Genomic DNA, 22,414 nt, shown 5'->3' on the forward strand with positions numbered 1-22,414 from the left:
ATATACGGGCACAAATTACTTAAGTATAAAACGAAGAATAAATAAAATAATTTATTGTTAATTTAGTAATTTTCCTACATAGAAGCGTTATAACAGTGCTATTATTATTATATTGAACGCCAGGGGTCGCACTAACTCCATTAATTGTACAAACTCTGTGATTGTTACCGCTTTATTGAATGGATGCATAAAAAGTCTGTACAACGCCCTCATAACAAACACACCAGCATTCAGATTTCACTGAGAAACACGGATATTTGCGTCAATGCCGGTTCTGTATTATTTAGGCCCCAGTACTGAACTTCTCAGCGCGAAACTGAATTTTTCTTCCTTCTGGTTGTTTCGTTTATATTCCATGGAATTTTTGGATGACTTAACTACTTAAGCCTCGCGTTGGACGGATGAATGTTTTGCAACGAAAACTGCTTGCGATCACCAGAACTGCTTAAACCCTGTGCAATCACCGCATTAGTCAGCAATTAAGTTTGAACACCGTCATGTTTCGTAGAAACGCCGTTCAACGGGTATATAGCGCTTTTCCGTGACGAAGTGCAATTGTATGTTTAATTGAAGCATTGCAGTCAAACGAATTCGAATTCAATCAAATGAAAAAAATATTATATAGAGCAACCCTTTACAGCGTTACAGGATCAACAGAATTACCGGACTATTAACTGCCATTTCCCTTAGATATTAAAATCGTAGTTTAAGTTGGTAACTTAAAAGTCCAGATTTTGAATAATATTTTTTTCAGGATTAGCTAATCAAGTGATTTATGACTAACTATCAATTAAGCTGTAAATTTGATATGTACGTCACTGCGATTAAAATTCTTCACCACGCCCTTGTTTAATTTCAGTAATTAACCTTTGCTGGTATAATCGATCGTTACATCTGCCAGGTGAGTTCAGGCGCCGTCATACATCACAAGCGCATGTCTATGCCTGAGTTTCCCTTTACAGCGCTCACGGTCTCGTGTGATAGAAACGTATTACACAAACACTACCAAATAATCATCATAATTTATAATTGTTTATTAGTAACGGGCGTCTGCACTACGCACATGATGTCTATAACCAACTAATCATGGAGATCTTTACTAGGATTTAAAATGAGAAATGTTTGCATTGACAGATAACAGCTTATTGTTATTTTTGCTTGATTGATTTATAAGTCCAGTGATGCTTTCCATTTTTCATTCCGCGCTGATGAAGGTGCATATCAATGAAGGCCTATTTAACACCTCTGTCATATTTGTGCGCCTAAAAAGAGAGACATACTTAACGAAACCCATTTAATTCGTTGAGAAGAAGAAGTAAAACAGCACACTAAAACAAAACAAGGTGTGAGCCGTGATTAGCTCGGTGTGACTAGCCCGCTGTGAGCCCCAACCAGCCGCGGATCACCACGACCTACACGGTATCGGCGGTACGGGGGCGCGGGATGAAGCGGCCTCAGCGGCGGTACAGTCGGCCTGCTCTCAGCCCCGGTTTAAAATACACTCTCATAAAGACCGCAACTTCTGTTATTAAGAGTGTCGATTTTTAACAGTATTATTAGGTTACATTACAGAAATTATTATTATTATTATAATTATTATTATTAGGCCTCTTCTACTAATAATAATAATAATAATAATAAAATTCGGATCTGTCTTGCAGTCCTTCCATCAAATAAAATCTAAAGATAATGTAAATCTTATCTTTTCGCAGCTGAATATATTTCGAAAACATCTATGAACACCCACGTAAGCCCTAGGGACAAACTTCCCAACCCATTCGTTCATCGTACATTCATTAAAAATGAAGACTTCAGCTCTTTCGTTTCATATAGACTGCGGATTGCTCAAAAGCGGTGTTACGACCATGGGCGTTTTTTTGTGCGTGTCAGTGTAAGACGGCGATTTCCGTTTATCGCGCCGTAGCGCTGGACATTTTTATATCACATCACATACACGTAACTCAGCTTTAATAACCATGCGATATTTATTTCAAGGAAATAATTTTTCTTTGGTTGTCCAGCCCCTCCTGAAACCTACCTGAACCATCGCATATTGCACGTCATAAAATATACAACTGGCATATATGCAATGAAAGGGCAAAAAATAGCGAATTAAACATATTCATAAAACGAACCACTTTGAGTAATGTTTAGCGGAACGCTTCAGTCGTGGAAAGGCATCCGTCCATTCTGCTGCTAAACAGGGGGCGGCAGTGAGCAGCCCCCGCGCAGAGGCGATTATTGTGATTTTCACACGATAACACCCGCGTCGTACAGCACAGAAATAGACTCATGGGGCTGAATACAGCACCAACGATCCGATACAAGGAGGAGGGAGTGCAGAGTCAGCTTCGTCTCTAGCGTTTTTTTAATATTCCAATATTTTGAGTCTGATAGGAAACGCTACGCGCGTGGAGTTTCCCGTTACGGCAGCTACCCTGAATGCTGTGCGGACCCGCCACTGGTGGGCTAACGGGGACCCCCTTGGAGTGAAGTAACACCGACAAGAAGATAAATAGCTTAATATACGTTAAATGCCTCCTAATTTACCAGCATTGTAACAACCTTCACTGCGTGCCTATTTGGCGTGGGAAAGCAGACTGACGTTTGGACTGAGAATGAAGGAACCCAACATACCTGTTTTATGAGGTAACATTACATTTCAGTTGGATGCCTATACGGTTTCCAAATCCGTGCATGGACCGAGCCGTCGAAGTAATCTACGCGACCTGGATTAAAAACATCCGTTTTTCCGTACTCTAGTGCAGGTTTACAGTCCCTTTGGATTATACCTACTATATTGTTGATCTTAAATGGCATGATATTAAAAATAATCCGTAATATGCGTATCTGCCCAAACTCCATGTGGGTTCATTATGGGGTCGATAGATCACATTGAAAAATAACTAATATATTAGTTTCGTTTTAAATGGACGCATTTTACATTGTATTTCTAACACAGAAACAAATTTAGATTAGGACGTGATACGTGTGTGTTGAAGTAGTATAGGCACAGAATAATCCCCTTCAGAATTTATCAGTCAGGTTTAAATTAAAAGCAGCAGCATGAGTCGAACCACCGGTCTAAGAAAACTTTAATTAATTATTATCAATCACTATTGTTTTATTTTTATTGCCTTCAGTTATTTATAATAATATTGGTGGTTTACTGTGTATTTTTTGCAATTCTGTGTTATTCTTCTGTGTTAACGTGTTGGGCTAAAAGTTATACAGCAACACTCAGGCCTATGGGCCTAGCAGTAATAAAAATATAACTACACATTAGTTTACATAAATATACTGCTACGTGTTACTTTAATATATATTATAAAGAGAACAAATGAGAAACTACATGTAGTAATGGTAGCCTATCTACCTTTCATTTATAATGTTTGGATATATATAGTGAATATATGAATGACATCGTTTTCTTGGTTTCAGTCAGTAATATGCATGGGCGTTTCTATGCTTATGGTCCATTTTAGCGCTTTATACGCGTGGAGGATGAACAATTACCGATTCTGATGACGAACTCAGTCACCAAGAACGCTCAGGTCGCGGCCGATCCCGACGAGTCAGTTATTTCTTATATGTTCATGGGTAAGACTTGTGCAGGCGTCGATCGAAATAATACTTAACCGATTCCTACATTGTATTAAAATGCATTCACGTACAGTGATGGAGAAATATTCTACAACAGCTTTTTGGGGACAATGATATTTTTATTGGGCGGATAATACTATCATTCTTCAGGACTAACTAGTTTTCATTTTAAAATATTTTTTTGAAATTACTAATGTAATAAAGATCCATATACCAACGACTCCATAAACAAAATGAGTAAAAATTATATAGGAAAAATAAGTGTACAATATATGTATATACATGCAGTATTGTTTAAATAATTATAATAGCTAAATCTCTGTGCTTGTGTAACGTATTGAGATTAACGGCGATCTGATGCTTGCCGGTTCGAATCCCAAAACTGGGGAGTGCTGTCGCTGCTGGGCCTTAACCCCAATTGCTTCAGGACACTGGCTTGACGCTTTTCTCTGATCCTTACTTGTGCCTCGCTTTGGACAAATGTCTGCTATTTAATGCAATGCTCCGAAAATGCAATCTAAATTAAATACACCCGCACAGACATTTTTTCTCAGTATTTCTACAGAATTTTTGCTTGAAATTTTAATCCATACGTGAGTATACCCTTACCTTGAATTAAACAATTACCTGTGTTTTTATTTAGGCCTTGTCTAGGCCTATTCAGGTAGTCAGCCGATGGTGTATTCACGCGGACAAACGGTATTAATATGCCGCACTTCAAAAATTTTGCTAGATTCATGCATTTTCCTTAAGGCGGGCGGTCGCTGAATTTCCGCTGCACTCTCAGAAAAAAGGGATAAAAATTTGTACCTTTGCTTGTCATTGGGGCTGTACCCTTTTATGGTACAAAAATTGAGGAACATCCCAAATGTACTAACAGCATTAACGTACCAACAATGGTACAGAAATGTTCATCGGAGCTTCTGTACTTTGAAAGGTTTAGTTACCTTCAACTAAGGGTACAATTAGCAGACTCTCGAGGGAACAGCCCCAGTGATAAGGTACAAATTTTTACCCTTTTTTCTGACAGTGTACCAACGTACTTGGGACCGAACTAGGAAACCTCCGTACAGTCGATCACGGATAAATCTGCTGAATGTAGTTTCAGAAAGTTTAAAATTGAAAAAAAAAACTTACTTACTTACTTTTAAGATTAAGATTAATTTTATGGATACCAGGGGAAACTCTGGTGCATATTACAGCAAGAACATACATGGGCCTCTGCACAGACGAGCACGCAGACCCAGTCGGTATATGTGACCGAGTCTCGAAGCTGAAATGTGGTTAAAATAATGTACGTTGTTGAAACAATGTTTAATGCTAATGGTTGTGCAAAGGTTAACAAAATACTTATAAATCAATGTTGATATTTTAACAGGATCTCTACGTTGAATCGATATAATATCTATAACAACATACAAAAAGAACTCCTGCCTTTTAAATTATTCTTATGATCATCATTGTTATTTAATTGGCATCTTATTGTATTTAGAGCAAAGCAAACGGAGTGCAAACACGCAACATAATTATCAGATACTTCCCTGAATCCAGGTTTTTTTTTCTTTTCGTGCGCTGGCGTACCATTGAACAAAATCTGTTGGCTTAAAAGTGAACCAAGTGAGCATTTCGCTATAGGAACGACTCCTATCGGATACACTTAGCATCGTGTATTTAGGTTACCCATGCAAAATCACGAAGTATTTAAATAATATGAGGGTGGCCAACTGTCACGCGTCTGGCGTGACATTCAGGTTTTCTGAATCTCATGCTCTCGCAAGAAATCTTACGGCAAATCTATATTTTTCCAATATAAACCTAAAATGAGTTATATCAAACGCATTGGGGTAGTTTGCAAACCACGCAGACTATTTACAAGGTAATAAAACTCGCACGTAGATGTAAATGCGTGTGCAGACTTGTCTCGAACGGAAAATCTCACTCCAGCCAGTTGACTAAAGTTGGCAACTCTGTAAGATACGCCAAAAAAGCGAGTGTGTGTTAGAAGCACCGGGCAGCCCCTGTGTTCCAAAACCTGCTTTAACCGAAAGGTTGCAGGATCTACTATGAGCAGGTGGCTTTACTGAACAAGGTTACTAACCTGAATTCCTTATGGAAAATATCCGATTGAATTATTGGCCAAAATCTATGTGAGTGTCTGTTTATGGTTTAAATGGGATCAAATGAAGTAAACGCGCGTCGCTTTGTCTACGTTTCTCCCTAAGGGCACCTCATTGATCACGTGGCGGGCGAATAAGCGTGTGGTCCTTGGTTCATTAATCGCGTCACCCCCGCAGGGATCAAAGGCTCCCAGCTGGGAATGAGACCGAGCCGAGCCCGACAGCAGCCGGAGCGACACGGATGTAAACACGGGATCCGGTCTGCAGCGCGTTGTGCAAACAGCTGAAGTGGAGGCGTTTATGCCGGGATGTTAATTAGACTCTGAAATATTCGTGAAATTTAAATACGGCCTTAAGCAAAAATAACACACACACAGGAAGCTAAACGCATCTTATCGACACAGCGGCGTAACCTGGAGGACCTTCCTGCTTTTGTGTATATAACCTATCAGATTCCCTTTCTGTATCTACCATTTCCTCGTGTCTCTGCTGTTCTGGGTGTAATGAGTATATCTCCTTTGGTATCCAGCTGCTAAGTACGGCTGTGCCTCACTGCCACAGAAAACACTTCGAATGGGGTTGGGATTAACCCTGAAGCTGGGATCCTAATCCATGTGCGTGGGCTGGGAGCCTCCATCACGGCTGAGGTGTAAATATTTAATCCAAGCTCTTTCTGAATGAGAAGCAGGACTTTAAAGACTATGAGGAGGGGGCAGGGATGTGTTTACTTTAGACGCTGGCTGTACAGTTTACAGGACGGATTACATATAGGGGGTGGTGGTGGCAAAACCAAACATTTGGAGCTGAGGCCAAAAACAAGCTTTTAACAAGCTGTCTGATGTCATGAGGAGTCTGTTTGACTCCTGGGTACCACAGCAGAGCCTCTTGGGTAACATCTCCCAGCCTGCCCCCCCGCAAACCCCACCTTCAGCGGCCGGGGGCTTGCACCTCATTGGCTAGCCTGGCCGTCTCTTACTCCTCGGTCCATGTCAGCCCAGAGGAGAGTCCCAGGGCGGCGTAGCTCAAGGTCCTGCTGTAGAGGCTTGCCTCCCACGACCTTCCCTTCATCTGCTGCCCTGCCTTCCGCAGGAGGTCTCTGAGCACAGGCGATGGCCAGAGATGCTCCTGGACCCGTTGGACACGCAGATGTTCAGGGAACGGAACACGCCGGTTCCCAGCTCGCTTCAGAAAGAGGGCTGCGGCTTATAGAATCTAGAGCTTCCTAGATATGTGAATAATGGACATACTTAAGTGCAAAATGGTCAGATTGGTGAAGCAATTTCCATTGACGAGAGGTTCAGGCGGTAAATGTCAACATGTGCTGAAGACAGTGAAATGATGAAAGCTCATTAGGAATGAGGGTGGGTGCCTCCTGAAGGTTAGCAGACTGTGGGCCGTCTAAGTGCAGAGCAGTAGCAGAATCTCTCTCCTCCCTACAGCTCGCGAACATGGACGACATCAAGGTGATCCTTCAGGACAAGGAGCTGTGGAGGATGTTCCACGAGGCGGGAACAGAGATGATCGTCACCAAGGCTGGGAGGTGAGCGAACCCACAGCTTGGGATTGGACCCTCTGCTATACCGGGTCACAGAGTGTCCGCTGTAGGGGGTTAAAAATCCCAGCCTCTCATGAACAGGCAACAGGTTTTATATGAGGCCAGTGCAAGAAAAGATAGGCTTGTTAGAGGATGGCGTGTTTTAAAGGAAGAATATGAGCACTTTGATGGAGTCTGTATTCAGAGACATTGCTGTATCTGGTGTGCAGAACATACTAGGAAAGACTGAAATCAAATTGAAAGGTAATTAATGTCTATTCAAAGGCTTTTCTGAGATTATTTGGCTGCACATTAAAGTGAAAGTTTCCGGTCTGGAAACTTTGTCGTCTGTTTATGTTGCAATAATAATAATAATAATAATAATAATAATAATAATAATAATAATAATAATAATAATGGACTGACTCTACGACTTCTTCGTAGCATTGAAATACGCTTAAAATTCTGTATCAGAGTTTAAAATACGTTTTAACACCGGACCTCGCTTTTTAACCCGATTTTATATAAACCGCCGCTGCTAGAATTGGGTCGGACAATGACACATTATTATATTATATTATATTATATTATATTATATTATATTATATTATATTATATTATATTATATATATTTTTAATGAAACGACTCCCTTGTTGAACCATTTGAAATGTGGGTTTAAGTCAAGGCCGTAGCCATGGAGTCAACGCTGGTGGGACCAAGGCCGTAATTAAAATATATATTGGGGGGGCAATGTGAGCACAGTTTCCTATATATTGTAATTACGGCCTTGGTTAAAGTAAATTGATTTCAAACTGATTTTTGAACTTTTTGAAAAAAATATAATTAAAACAGAATTTACGGACAAAGGTGAATTTCTCGCGAGCATTTTTTGGAATACACACGAAAAAAAGCTTATGCATAATAACAGATGCAACGTGAAAATATAACAATTTAAACAACTCTAAACAATTTACGCGATTTATTGCGCTCTTGTGTAACTACATTTTTCTTCAAGGAAATTATGTCGCGTACGCAATACATGCAGAGGGGTAACGAATGCATTGAGTTCGTAAATGTGTGAATGCGTTGAAATACAAGTTTTATATCGTTTCGAACAATTAATTTATGTTAAGTAAAAAAAAAAACTTAAGAAATATTTTAAGATTTAGAATCACAATAATCTATTCATCGCCACGTACAGTAGTGGCCAAACTGTGCATGGAAACACCTAGCATTTGTCATTACGCTTTAAAAGTCACTACACGAATATTGGCGGTAATGTTTACAAACAATCAAAGAATGTTAGAAATATCATACACTGGACGATTAAACAAGTAACTGGAGCAACAGTGGAATAAAGTTCTGCAATCTGAGAATTGGAAGCGTTTTTTTGGGTACTAGTGCACTTTCACATATAAGGGATTTGCTTTGGGAGGATTAAGGACCATAAAAGCAATATAATGACTACATTATATACATAAAACAAAATGATATAGGCTACTTTGGGCGTATAAATGAAAATATAACTAGAGTACACTCGAAAATAGCACAATGTAATTTTGTCAAAGAAGCATCTATCTATCTATCTATCTATCTATCTATCTATCTATCTATCTATCTATCTATCTATCTATCTATTATTATATTATCATGCCCTGACCTTTCAAAGATGGTTACCAAAAATGATAATGTATTTGTCTGCTGTGCTGCTATGTAACAAATCTAATGCTAAATCTGTCAGGATAGTAATTTAGAATATACCTTAAAACGTGCTGGACAAAGCATACGAAGTTTGAAATGGAAATGAAGGGAAATACACACCCCGTTAAAAAGGGGGAAATTCAGAAAATACTATAGAAAGAGAGTGATGGCGTGTCTGCGGGTCCGAAGCAATGCCGCGTGGCGCGGTGCTGGTCCGCCTCCTGTGTCGCTCTCGCTGTCGGAGCGCCGCTCTGCGTTTGCTGTGTTTTCCGTGTCTGTGTGTCAAAAGCCCTGCCGCAGAGGAGCCGCACCTAAAGGTTTTCAGGGGATCGAGGTGCGGCGATCGGTTCATTTCTCTGTGGCGAACATCACAGGTGTTTTACTGCTCTTTTATGCCTTTTGCTTGATGCTGAGCCGCACAGCCCTGCCTAGCGGCACTAAATCAGTCACAGGCGCAGACTGCGCTTCTACAGCAGCTTAACTAGGAAGCTCCGACTTCCTGCCTTCACAGGACAATGCTGATGCAGCCATGAAAATGTCATACAGCAGATCGCAGAGGCTGCAGGTCATAGGGGCTGCACAGATTGCAGGGGCTGCAGATCATGGGGGCTGCAGATCGCAGAGGCTGCAGGTCATAGGGGCTGCAAATAGCAGGGGCTGCAGATCGCAAAGACAGCAGATCACTGCGGGACAAACAGGCCACCTAGTAGGAATTACACTGGTTAAAATATCCTATTGGGATATTAAATGCATTTTAAAGCCTTAACAATGATGTATCTGCAGCAGAAGGCTTCACTGATAGAATATTGAGTCATTTTACGGCTTCTCAGTGCCAAACACCACCAGTAAGCCTCTGGTCACTGACTTTTCTATGATCTTCTATTCCTGACTCCTACAGTGAGATACCATCTGTGTTCATTTTCCATTCATAACCCCAGATCCCACCTTGTTGTAGAACCTACCCCATTCATACCTCCATAACTTATTTCATAACATCTCCAGGAGGCTCTTTCCAAGCTACAAGGTGAAAGTATCAGGGTTGGACCCCAAAACGAAGTACATCCTCCTGGTGGACATTGTCCCAGCTGACGATCACCGCTATAAGTTCTCCGACAACAAGTGGTAAGTTCTGATGAGCTTTGCAGGCTCTTGGTGATGCTGAGTTTGAGATGGATGGTGATGTGGAGTTTGAGGTGGACAATGGCGTTGAGTTTGAGGTGGACAATGGCGTTGAGTTTGAGATTGACAGTGATGCTGAGTTTGACATGGACTATGATGTTGAGCTTGAGGTGGATATGATGTTGAGCTTGAAGTAGACAGTGATTCTGTCCTCACTTTCTCAAAGCCACTGGCTTTGCATCTCTGGGCTGGTCTTCACTTGATGGCTCCAGAAATGTTGCTTTGTCGGAATGTCTCTGAAAGTCTGGGATTGTCTGTTTTCTTCATGGAACTGATGGAGATCAGATGTTGGCTGCATTATTGGATGTTCTCATTGTCATAGTTACATCTGGTCTGTCTCCCTGCAGGGTGGTCGCCGGGAAGGCGGAGCCTGCTATCCCTGGCCGGCTGTACGTGCATCCAGACTCTCCAGCCACCGGTGATCACTGGACCCGCCAGGTCGTGTCTTTCCAGAAACTGAAGCTCACCAACAACCACCTGGACCCCTTCGGACATGTGAGACAGGACTTAGGCAGTGCAAACCCTAATCCTAACCCTAACCCTAACCCCACTCTCATCTCCAGCTCCGTCCCCATCCCTGCTGAGACCTGACCCAGGTTTAATCTCCAATTCCCTCAGATCATCCTCAACTCAATGCACAAGTTCCAGCCGCGGTTGCACATTGTAAAGGGCGACGAAAACGATGGCTTTGGACAGCAGGGCGGTGCCTTCTGCACTCATGTCTTCCCTGAGACGGCCTTCATCTCAGTGACGTCCTACCAGAACCACAGGGTATGAGCCCGCCCACCCCCAGCAGCCAATTGCATACCAGGATATGCAGTGAAGAGAGTATCTCTTGTAAGACTTCAATAGCACGTCCCTGACATTTAACATTGACCAGTCATTTTACCATGTCTTCTCCCTCATCGTTTTACTTTTTTCCTGTACCTACCCATAATTCCCTTCTTCATCAAAGTGTCATATCCAGGGTTCTGTGAAATATGCCATTTTATTCGGCTAGACAGGGAGCGGTTTCCCTGGGGGGGCTCTCAGACTGACCTCGCTGCTTCTCAGATCACGCAGCTGAAGATTGAGAACAACCCGTTTGCCAAAGGCTTCCGGGGGGGTGATGAAGGGGAGCTGCATGAACCCCACCCTCTGGGGTGAGTCACTGATTTAACACTCTAACGCATCTAACACTCAGTTCGGAGGTACCTGCATCTTTTTCATACTGTCCAGACATTATACTGAGGTATAAAGTATTTTAAAAAGCAGCAGTATTCCAGCATTTTGAAATCTTGGCAATAAAATTTGCCGAGCATGGGGGGTTGGGGTCCAGGCTAATTGTGTAGGAAGTGGTCTGCCTGATTACTGTAATACCGCCCAAGCCTTGGCTAATAACTTTACAGTTCATAAAAGTTTACCTGTTTCACTGCACTGCTTGTATTTGTGTTTGTTGAAATACATCTGCCCTCTGCTGGTCTGGTGGATAATCAGTGCTGTATGCATGCACTGACCGCGACCATCCGCATCCACGGTCAGATGCAGTATGAACAGCAGCTGCCCTGCAGATGACCATCCTCAGACTCCCTCTGACTCATCCTTCAGGAAGCACTTGCTCAGGCTGGCTTCCTGTCACGGCCCACCAGATCCCAGGCTGCCATCAGACCACTGCCACTCTCATGGCACTGACTCTGCCACACTGCAGCGCCGACACCTGCCTGATGAACTGGTCCGGCCTAGGAGGAGCACCGCACTGCCAAATCACTATCCCAGGCACAGAGGTACCACGTCACTGAACCCAAGCAGTTGGGTTAAGAGAAGGAGGCAAAAAAAAACAACTGTAAAAATACTGTAACATAATTAGAGGTGATTGTACTGGGAATTAACCTTCACTCTTCTTACAGATTACAACAGGGCCCGAGAGCTGGGATGTAAGCGCTCTTATTCTGACACGTCGCCCCCTTGTGGGTTGGAGGGGGACTGCCATCGGCCATCTCCATCATATGGGTCTCTGCTAATGTCCCAGCCATACAGGGGTGAAGCCCTATGTTCCCCAGAGGCCTGTATGTCTGGGTGGTCCAAGGGGGAAGCAGAAGGGAGTGAGCCCTTCAGCCTACTGGCACAGGTGGCATATCTGCCCTACGGATCCCACCTCGCCCGGGAAGCCGTACCCACAGCTGCCCCCGCGCCGCCCCCCCATGGCCAGGCTGCTGCCTGGGGCGACCAGCCCCCAAATCTCCCCTTATCCTCCAACCAGGGCACATGGGAAAGAAGTGTACATCACCCACTTTACCACAGGGAGGTGCTGTCCCCCCCTCGTCCATGCTTGGACTTGGTGCCGTTCCCCTCCCAGAATTCACCATATCAGTGCCACGTGACACTGGGTGCCATAGTGCCGCACTGGGCAGAGAGTTAGCCGAAGTGGCAGGCCGTTTCATTCCTGCGCGTGAGACGAAGGTCACCTGACTTATGGCTGGAGGACACTACCAAAGGATCTGGTGATGCTGAACACCTTCCCACATGCCATCTGTGTGCATCTGCGTGATCTGCAGATGTTTGCAATCACACACTGTCCTGCGCGAAGACTTTCGATCAGTTCCTCAACCGCTACACCACCTGCTGTCCAATACACGTCACTGTGTCCCAAAGAGCCTTGCAAGAATAATGAATATAGTGCAGTGTTTCTGTCTAGGGTCCTGGCAGAGCCCCCCCCCCAGTCCCCTTTGATAGCAGGCTGGACTCCAGCAGCTGACCTGCGGCTCCTGACAAAGCACTTCCCCTGCCGGAGATCAGACGCTCATCACCATATGCAGGATGCTTAATTCCCTCTGAATTCCAACCGGGGATTAAACGGGAATAAAAAGCTCGCCTGAGATATATGGCTCAGGACATGCTGTCTGTCTGCCTGAAGGTCTGTGTGCTGACAGTCACGCACACCAGTGCGCATCTGGGACTCATTCCCGGGGATCTTTGATTTTAACTCCCCCCCCCCCCTTCTGGGAATATTCAGTCCAATAGACTTCTCCACAGTCGTCTGGATCAGCTAACCTGACCAGGTGGCCTACTACCCACATCAACCTACAGGAAGTTTCCAGACGGGGAGTGTCTAAAGATGGCAGAGATTGTCTAACCTCCTCAGAAAGCGCCATTCCTCTCCAGTAACACGGGCAGCTTTGGGGCAGCCGTTTCAAAGGCCTTAAATTGACTGTGTGTGATGGTTATCCACTTCACTCTGTTTAGACAGTCTCCACGGGCGTCCATCTCTGGAGTTCAACAAGCTGCCAGGACGAGTGTGAGCTCTGTAACTATATACAACGCTTTGTAACTGTATACATTACGTTATATAACGCATCGCGGGTTCCAGGGTTACCGAGACTCGAACAATCACACCCAAACAGGCACAGCACAATTTTAGCAGCGTGCATATGAAGCAGAGAGAGCCCCCACACACCCAAGCAAACATACGCGCTGGATTACAGTTGCCTTCCTGCACTCACAACCAAGCAAAATTTTTCTTCTTTGCATAGAGAGATATATGCAGTTGCATTGTACTTAAGGTGATGTACTGTGTTTTTTGTTACGTTTTAAGCATTTAAAATGCACTGTTTGCTCAAATACAGCACCATCATTTGAAATGTTTTTAAAGGAAGTCTTGGTCTAAAGAAAGTTTAAGTTTTCTGCAGTGCTGTACTATTCACAATAACCCACATCGGAAATTTATATATGCTTGTCATTAAATAAAACCTGGCTGTTTTATTTAACGATGCGATTTTTAGTCCTGCTTGCGGCACCAAACCCGTCTAATTACCTGTAAGCATTAGGGTATATAGCGCTTTGCTCTGGGAAAGCCATGAAGGATGGGAATTCCTGAGAACAATGTCTGTGATCTATGAAATGATTACATCACAGACTGGGAGCCGGAACCTTTGTGCTGTACTAGCAGATTTTCACACATGCACATAAATTCCAGTGTTAGAAGTATTGATTTGGAGGAGTGTGGGGTGATGTATGGGGGGCCTTTCAGCCGTGCCATGTGCTCTCAGGCTTTTATAAACACTCCCTGCTGGCGCTGGGTGGCCTGGAAGGGGGGGGGGGGGGTTACACAAAATCACAGGTGCGCGTTTGCTAGCTTTGTCACAAAATCAAGATGGAGAACCCACCACGGAATCAGCTTCCTTCAGCTTCATCTGAAGCCCAGAATTCTTCTGAGATGGAGCAGAGGCGGGGGATGTGCGTCGTGTGTCAGACCAGACAGGTAGCATATGGTAACAGCCGATGCTAACAGCTAATGCTGAAACCGGCCCTTTAAACCAGGAGCGACGGCCCACTTATCTGCCACAGACAGACACACAGCTGCCAGAGCAGCCCGGCAGGGGAAATTTCCATGTGACTGTATCCCTCTGCACCCGAACCTGCAGCCGTGATGCGTCACCACACACGAGTCTGACCTGCACCGTGTCTGATGAAGAGTTAATCTGCCAGCGGCTGTTACACAAACGTGTGACTCTGACACCAGCCCCCCCCCCCGCCAACCCCCGCTAGCCCATACGCTCATTCTCATAAAGGCCCCCACTGCCCCAGCCCCCACCACGTCGCCTTGCTTTGGCTAACACAGAGCGACGGACCAGCACACGACCCAAAACGGGGTCACGTCTCAAGCTGTGAAACTGCTAGAGGTCAGGGCTTTGCTATGTGTCCAGACGGCAAGCAGAGCGACGTGAACAGGGTGTCTGTGGTGTTTTTAAAGCCCCCTCCTGGGGAGACACATCATCGATGTGGTGATTATGAGGTTAATGCTGAAGGTTCACTAAATCAGATATACATTAGTATGCAAATGTTTGGGCACCCCTCAATAAATAACATATTTTGGTCATTTTTTTTTATGGAAAAGATGTAAACACAGTCTCTGTAGGAAATGGAAAAAATGCACAATATTTTCACCAAACATTGATGCATAGTTACTTTTTATGTCATAAATTGAACAAAGATAAAAAATAAAAACATTATTATGGCACTCTGCAAAAGTTTGGGCACCCTAAGAGTCTCAGATTCTTTTTACAAGGTTTCAGACCTTAATCAGCTCGTTAGATCTGATGCATGGCGACAGCTGTCATTAGTAAATGTCAGCTGGTGCCAATTTCAAAGCTTTACAAATACACTGACTCTTCAAACCCAAACTTTTGCAGAGTGCCACAATAATGTTTTTATTTTTTATCTTTGTTCAATTTATGACATAAAAAGTAACTATGCATCAATGTTTGGTGTAAATATTGTGCATTTTTTCCATTTCCTACAGAGACTGTGTTTACATCTTTTCCATTAAAGAATGACCAAAATATGTTATTTATCGAGGGGTGCGCAAACTTTTGCATACTACTGTATTTAAACAGAATAGAGGTGTAGGGAACCGGCAGAAACAGGGAACCCCGAGACAGACACCTTCCTGAGGGGATTCCCCTCACACCCAGACCTCAAGTCGCACCCAGACCTCCAGTCGCACCCAGACCTCCAGTCACATCCAGACCTCCAGTCACACCTAGAGGGTGTCACTATCAAAGCCATTAGAAAGGCAGAGTTCTACAAGAAGGTCACATGGCACAGAACTTCCGGCCAGGCATCTCAAACGATCCAAGAGTCTCATGAAGAGATCTGGATTCGGACTGCGATTCTCGGCGCCTGACAGCAGCTTGCGGTTTTTTTATGACCTTCCGCGAGACGGCTGGCAGCTCATGCCTGTTCTTTCCGGAAGAATCTCATCTCACATCAGTGAATTTCGCAAGTGCTCCTGTCCAGCTCACATCCATTGTAATCTTTTTTTCTTGTCTAAAATCTCAACTTGGCTGGGGTGGAGATTTTAACAGCCCTAGTGGCAAAATACAAAGCACTTCAGGCCCATGCGATGCATCAACCAACGACATGCATACCTTCGAATAAATTACAGGAATCCAGGCATCCAGTATAATATATACACTTCAAGGCTGTGTCACAGCTAATATTACATCACATTACGATGTAGCTGTCCTCTTCCAAACATCATTCAGCAAGCCATCTAGCTAGTCCAAGTTGTAATATTTTTGTTGCAGTGTTGCGATGTCACCACTAGAGGGAAATATTGCACCATGCATTCATTATTATTTATATATGTATTTTTTTTATATATTATTTGTATTCACCATCCTTTTCTTGGACCTCGCCTCTCAACCTTGGGACTTCACAGCTTCCTGGTTCCAGGTTTAAGACAAAACAAGGCAGGATAGATTAGATAGATAGATAGATAGATAGATAGATAGATAGATAGATAGATAGATAGATAGATAGATAGATGATAGATAGATAGATAGATAGATAGATATTATCTTATAATATATTGTTGTTGTTAGAGTTATCTGGGTGGGGAAGACCACCCAGTATTGAATGAATGAATTTAAATTTATTTTGGTCACATACATACACATACATACATACATGCATACACACACATAAATAGATACATGAACATCCACACATATTGGCCAAAAAAGGTGTAGCTTGAACTTCAGCCTATCATACCAACCCTTTTTACACAACATGTTCTAATAGGTGACCTTGGCACTATAATTTTCTCTTCAGATCTTTTATTATTTCTCATTAAACTTCCACTATGGCACAGTGGCAGAATCTTACAGAGCTGGTTTTCCCGAAGCGCTTATCCACTTGGTTACACGAGAAAACAAAAACAATTATACACCAGTTGTTAGATAAAACTCATTTTTCCAGTCTGCTTGCAGGGCGACTTCAGGCATGCCTCATTATTATTGTTACTCTTGGCCGCTCGTTACGCGCTGCAGGTGTTTAATGTTGCCTCAGGAGCTCCAATTATGGGAAAAAGATGTAAACAGCTGCTAACGATGGAGATGTCAGTGGTAACCGCAGACCGGGTGACGTTTATATTTCTTTGCAGGTTCTGAAATACTCCTTACCTGCAGGTGGCGCTGTCCTCCTAGAGACGCCTCTGGGGATATGACCTGTAAGAAGATCAGTTCGGTAAAACCCGAGTAAAGTAGGCTACTGGTCACGTCTCTGTGTATTATTAGAATTTAAATATTACAAATCAATTCATCCAGGGTCCAAAGATTTTGTGATGTCAGAAGTAAACTATGGAGCAACTGAACCAGTCAGATCAGACCTATATCTCATTGCATGTAGTACAGCAGAGAGGAGCGGGAAAGTGAAATGTGCGACATTACTTCACGGGGCTGGAGATGATGCACTAAAGGCATTTAATACTATGGACTTTGATGATGATGTGGATGTTTTGGATATGCTCAAACAAAAGTCTAGAGCAAGGGGTGTTAAACTACAGTCCTGGGGGGCCAGAGCCCTGCACATTTTTGGGTTTCCCCTCATTTAACACACCCGATTCAACTCCCCAGATAGCAAAATTCTTTTGGGCCAGATCTGGCCCACACTATTCATTTTCCTTTGGCCCAGATACCGCAAAGAATGACGGCCCTGTGACGGCCCAGACCTGGATTTTCTGATTTGGGCCATAACAGGCCCAGTGATGGCCCAGACATGGTTCTACCTGATTTGGGCTACAACAGGCCCAGTGACGGCCCAGACATGGATTTTCTGATTTGGGCCATAACAGGCCCAGTGATGGCCCAGACATGGTTCTACCTGATTTGGGCTATAACAGGCCCAGTGACATCATAAAGCACAATGGATACACAATTGATATCAATAAAGTTTATTTTTACTTTTACTATAAACAACATATAAATGCTTTTCAACAAACCACTGATTGATATTTAATTACACTTTACTTTGTAACATCAACAGACAGATGAGGCGTTTAAAGCACTTCACAACATACAAAATATCTAAGAACATGGCCCTGTAAAACTGGTTAATAAAATGTGAAATTTGGGTGGTCAAAAACACACACAAAAACATCCAAATACAAAACAAGTAAATACATCACAAACAATGGAATTAAGTGTCATTTGCCCTTTTTGCATGTTCCTTCATTCCTCCATCCCTGTCAGGTGCCAACTGAAGCCATCTTTGAATGTTTTTCTCTGCCTCCCGGTCCGTTGCACTCCTAGTTAAGGAATTTTGCAGCCACAACACACAACACAAAACTATTAATGCCACCTGCTTCTAAGGCATAGAACATAAATCATACCATCAAGATCAAGACAGCACCCAACATTTATAGTATAAAACAATTCCAAAACACATACAGTAGTACACAAATAAGGAGATATGAATCATTATGTCCATGACAGAATATCATGAACAAGTAAACAATATTTAAACAGGGTTGTTAATTTCACCATTTAATTCACAACACGTCAAAGTTGTATGCATATATGTATGCAATCTGAAATGTAATATCTGTTCTGATCTGACATAAAAAACACTCATTGCTGAACTGTAACTGTCCATAAGGCTGCTATATCCAATACTGCACAGAATATATGATTGTTCCATATGAATTTCATCCCTGTTTTTTTTTACTGTGACTTTAATATGACACACAACTTTACCAACTTATGATCATGCATAACTGATAAATCTGTCGATTGATCAATTAGACGCATATATATATATATATATATATATATATAAGGATATATTTCCATCACTAGGAATTAAATGCACAAAGTCGTAAATTGGAACTTGCGGTGCTCATTTTTAACCAAACAAGTTTCAGATATCACCAGCAACAAAGGAGCAGTGGACTGAAGTGACATGTCCCCCATGAAAAGAAAAAAATAGAAGGTGCAGGTTTGGATTAGCTGTGGCGCGAGCTTTATCACTTCTCAGACAGAGAAATGTCGTTTGGCGTGGGAGATTGTTGTGTTAAATGCGTGTGTTCCACACACAATACGTGAGACTTGAGAGCTCTGCAGATGTAATCTAACGTTAAACATCTGATTTAAACTCGAGAGCCCTGTATTTAATATTATGTCAAGGCGTGTGACTTGTTTGAACCGACTTTTTAAAATGAACGATCATTCCCAACATACCGTTCCGACAGAATCTTAAGCTAAAGTCTCTGACTAAAAAGGTTAAATGGAACTTTAAAAGTAACTGAAATATTTCACTTACCACAATTCGCTCGTTATTATTCAAACTGAATCAGCCATCTAAAGTCGATCGACGCCGTCAACAGCCTCAAAGTCCGGTGAAATTGCAGTGACGTCTAAAGGACATTGATTGGTCTAAACTGAAACGTTAACGCCCACTTATTTCAGGATTGGTTGTTTAGCGTAGATGATCAAATACCGAACGGTCAATAGAAAAGCCCTATACACAAAGTATTCCAAACGGGTTTATATTTTTAAAAGACAAGATTTTAGAGAAGATAAATTAATGTTTTCATTTGTTTTTACTTTTCCTTTTTTAAGTAAACATGTTAGATGAAAAATAATGATTGACGATATACCGTAGTTAACAAAAAATATCCAATAAGTTTTAATGGTTTTCCAATGTTAAACAAAAAAATTATCATATCAGTGGGACTGTACTATGTCAACAGCTGGTGCTTGGAGTCTTTTTGTATGTCAGCCATTAGCCCTTTATTGTGTTTCTCATGATCTTTAGTATAGGCTTTATCCCAAACAGACAGTGGTTATGATATAATAGAGAGCAGAGCCTTCAGCCACAATTTTATGCCAGATGAGGGTCAGGTATGGGACAAAGCATTACCAATGCTCGAACAGACCCAGGTGACATCTTGCAGATTTACATATACAACATAATGAAATGAGAACCTCATATATACTGCCTTAGAAAAGGTGCAACGAGAATGATTCCTGGTCTTAGAGGAATGTCTTATGAGGAGAGGTTAGCGGAAGTGAATCTGTTTAGCCTTGAGCAAAGGAGACTAAGGGGGGATATGATTCAGGTCTATAAGATTCTAACGGGTCTGGATGCTGTTCAGCCAAATGACTATTTCAGTATTAGTCTAAATATTAGAACTCGTGGCCATAAGTGGAAATTAGCGGGAGAACATGTTAAAACAAATTTGAGGAAGCCCTTCTTTACACAGCGTGTAGTTAGAGTATGGAATATTCTTCCTGCTAGTGTAACGGAAGCTAAAACCATGGGTTCCTTTAAATCCGAGCTAGATAAGATTTTAACAACTCTGAGCTATTAGTTAAGTTCTCCCCAAACGAGCTTGATGGGCCGAATGGCCTCCTCTCGTTTGTAAATTTCTTATGTTCTTATAGACTAAGACCAGGGGTCACCTTTTTGAAACTGGGAGCTACTTCACGGGTACTGAGCCTTACGAAGGGCTACCAGTTTGATACATTTTTCTTAAATCATGTATAATAAACACGTTTTAAATGCTTTCTTTTAGATATTGCCATTTTCAAATCTATATAAATGCAAATGTGATTAAAGAAGAATATCAACAGGATAAAATTAAATTTTAGACGCCATGCTCAATGGTGAGTTGTGCTATTTTTAGAACAGTCACCGTGGGCAACTCATGTGGTCCTTGGGGGCGCCCTGGTGCCCACGGGCACCATGTTGGTGACCCCTCCTATAGACTGTAGTCAGAATGATCTTCCATGTTAAGACTAGTTCTGGTTCGAATTTTTTTGAGAATATTTATCTGACATCAGGCCAGAATTTTACGCCAGGTGAGGGCTAGGTACGACACAAATCATGTTACCAATGCTGAAATGGATGACTGTCAGCCAAAGTCGTCCGACACGCAAAATGCCGACTGTCAGCCAGAATCGTTCGCCGCGCTCAGAACGGTTCTGGCCCAGATTAAAAATGCCGACAGTCAGCCAGAAACGCTCGCCGCGCTCAGAACGGTTCTGGCCCAGATTAAAAATGCCGACAGTCAGCCAGAAACGCTCGCCGCGCTCAGAACGGTTCTGGCCCAGATTAAAAATGCCGACAGTCAGCCAGAATCGCTCGCCGTGCTCAGAATGGTTCTGGCCCAGATTAAAAATGCCGACAGTCAGCCAGAATCGCTCGCCGTGCTCAGAATGGTTCTGGCCCAGATTAAAAATGCCGACAGTCAGCCAGAATCGTCGCCGTGCTAGGCCCACAATCGGCCCGCAATTTTTTACCGTTGCTGACAGTGAACCGAATGTGCCACAACTCAGCGAAAATCGGCCCACATGTGCTTGCTAACTGGGCAGCAGTGCCGGCTTGACGCCAGATCTGGGCCAGACCTGTCTTCTATGTGCCTGGGCCACATAGACCAAACCACAATCGGGCCACATCTGGCATGCCATAATGTAAACAGTGCCATCATTGCCAGACCTGGCCCATATCTGGTTGACATACCACTTGCCATGCCAGAACTCAGCCAGCAATGCCGGCTTGACGCCAGATCTGGGCCAGACCTGTCTGCTATGTGGGTCCTTGTGCTAATTACCACACACCTATTGAGCTGAATCGTTTGTGGAGGAACAGGGAAAGAACTAAGCCAGTGTTTCCCAAACCAGTCCTTGGGGAACCCCGGACAGTCCACGTTTTCGCTTCCTCTCATCTCCCAGTGCCTGTACCAGGTATTAGGCGTTCCTGATTGGCTGGGAGCTGGGAGGGAGCAAAAACATGGACTGTCTGGAGTTCCCCGAGGACTGGGTTGGGAAACACTGAACTAAGCTACACAGGACTCCACCCAGCAGGACTGGAGTTTGACACATACTGTGAGCCGCGAAAGAACATTACGTATCCGAGGAACAAGTTTTTTACGTGAACAAAAAGAATGATTGATGCATACGTGATAGACTTGAAGAATAAATCAAAGGACTGTGAATTTAGACAATTAACTGACGAGTTGATTAAAGACCACATTGTTTGTGGTATTAACGACACTGTGAGAGTCAGGCAACACATTTGAACCTTATTTGAACCTAGCAAAGGCTGTGGACATATGTCGGGCAAATGAGGTCACGCAGAGCCACATGAAAGTGCTGCACGAGGACACAGAAGTAGCCGTGAATAAGATAATGAAAACTAACACGATAGGGTACTGATGTTACACAGCCGGCTAAAGCGAAAGAAGTCTGCACGCGATGCCAAAAAAAAAAAATGTCAAGTCTACAGAAGAATACTGTAATTGTAGCGCCATGAGCGCTCACGAAAGAAGCATTTCAACCGCATGTGCAAACCAAAAAACAAACAAAAAAAGGCAAGCCTAGAACATGAAATAATACAGGAAGCAAATGTTGAGATGTTTATGGGCAGCATTGATATCAAGCAAACAGCTAGCAAATGGCTAATACGGTTGGATACAGACTACGATTGACAATGAAAGTCAGAAACGGACACAAGTGCTCA

General features: G+C 43.0%; 1 protein-coding gene and 1 long non-coding RNA gene across 2 annotated transcripts; one reads left to right on the forward strand and one right to left on the reverse strand.

The window, feature by feature from the left end:
* Nucleotides 1-7,033: 7,033 nt before the first annotated feature.
* LOC111850648 (T-box transcription factor TBX4-like) lies at nt 7,034-13,663 on the forward strand. Its single transcript, XM_072706569.1, has 8 exons — nt 7,034-7,081; nt 7,160-7,260; nt 9,959-10,078; nt 10,483-10,630; nt 10,754-10,906; nt 11,189-11,277; nt 11,723-11,898; nt 12,022-13,663. Exons 1-8 carry the CDS (start codon nt 7,076-7,078, stop codon nt 12,531-12,533), a joined length of 1,305 nt encoding a protein of 434 aa, XP_072562670.1. The 5' UTR covers nt 7,034-7,075; the 3' UTR covers nt 12,534-13,663.
* A 4,167-nt stretch (nt 13,664-17,830) lies between these two features.
* LOC140582382 (uncharacterized) lies at nt 17,831-19,316 on the reverse strand. The gene is made up of 2 exons (XR_011985323.1): nt 19,214-19,316; nt 17,831-18,200 (listed from the first exon to the last, which is right to left on the reverse strand). It is a non-coding gene; the product is annotated as an uncharacterized lncRNA (long non-coding RNA).
* Nucleotides 19,317-22,414: the final 3,098 nt, after the last annotated feature.

The sequence above is a fragment of the Paramormyrops kingsleyae genome, chromosome 24, assembly GCF_048594095.1.
Source record: "Paramormyrops kingsleyae isolate MSU_618 chromosome 24, PKINGS_0.4, whole genome shotgun sequence".
Lineage (NCBI taxonomy): Eukaryota > Metazoa > Chordata > Actinopteri > Osteoglossiformes > Mormyridae > Paramormyrops > Paramormyrops kingsleyae.

Coding starts and splice junctions, on each gene's coding strand:
- LOC111850648 (XM_072706569.1), top strand. Junction 10,907..11,188: donor CGTCCTACCAGAACCACAGG/GTATGAGCCCGC, acceptor GCTGCTTCTCAG/ATCACGCAGCTGAAGATTGA. Junction 11,899..12,021: donor TCACTATCCCAGGCACAGAG/GTACCACGTCAC, acceptor CTCTTCTTACAG/ATTACAACAGGGCCCGAGAG.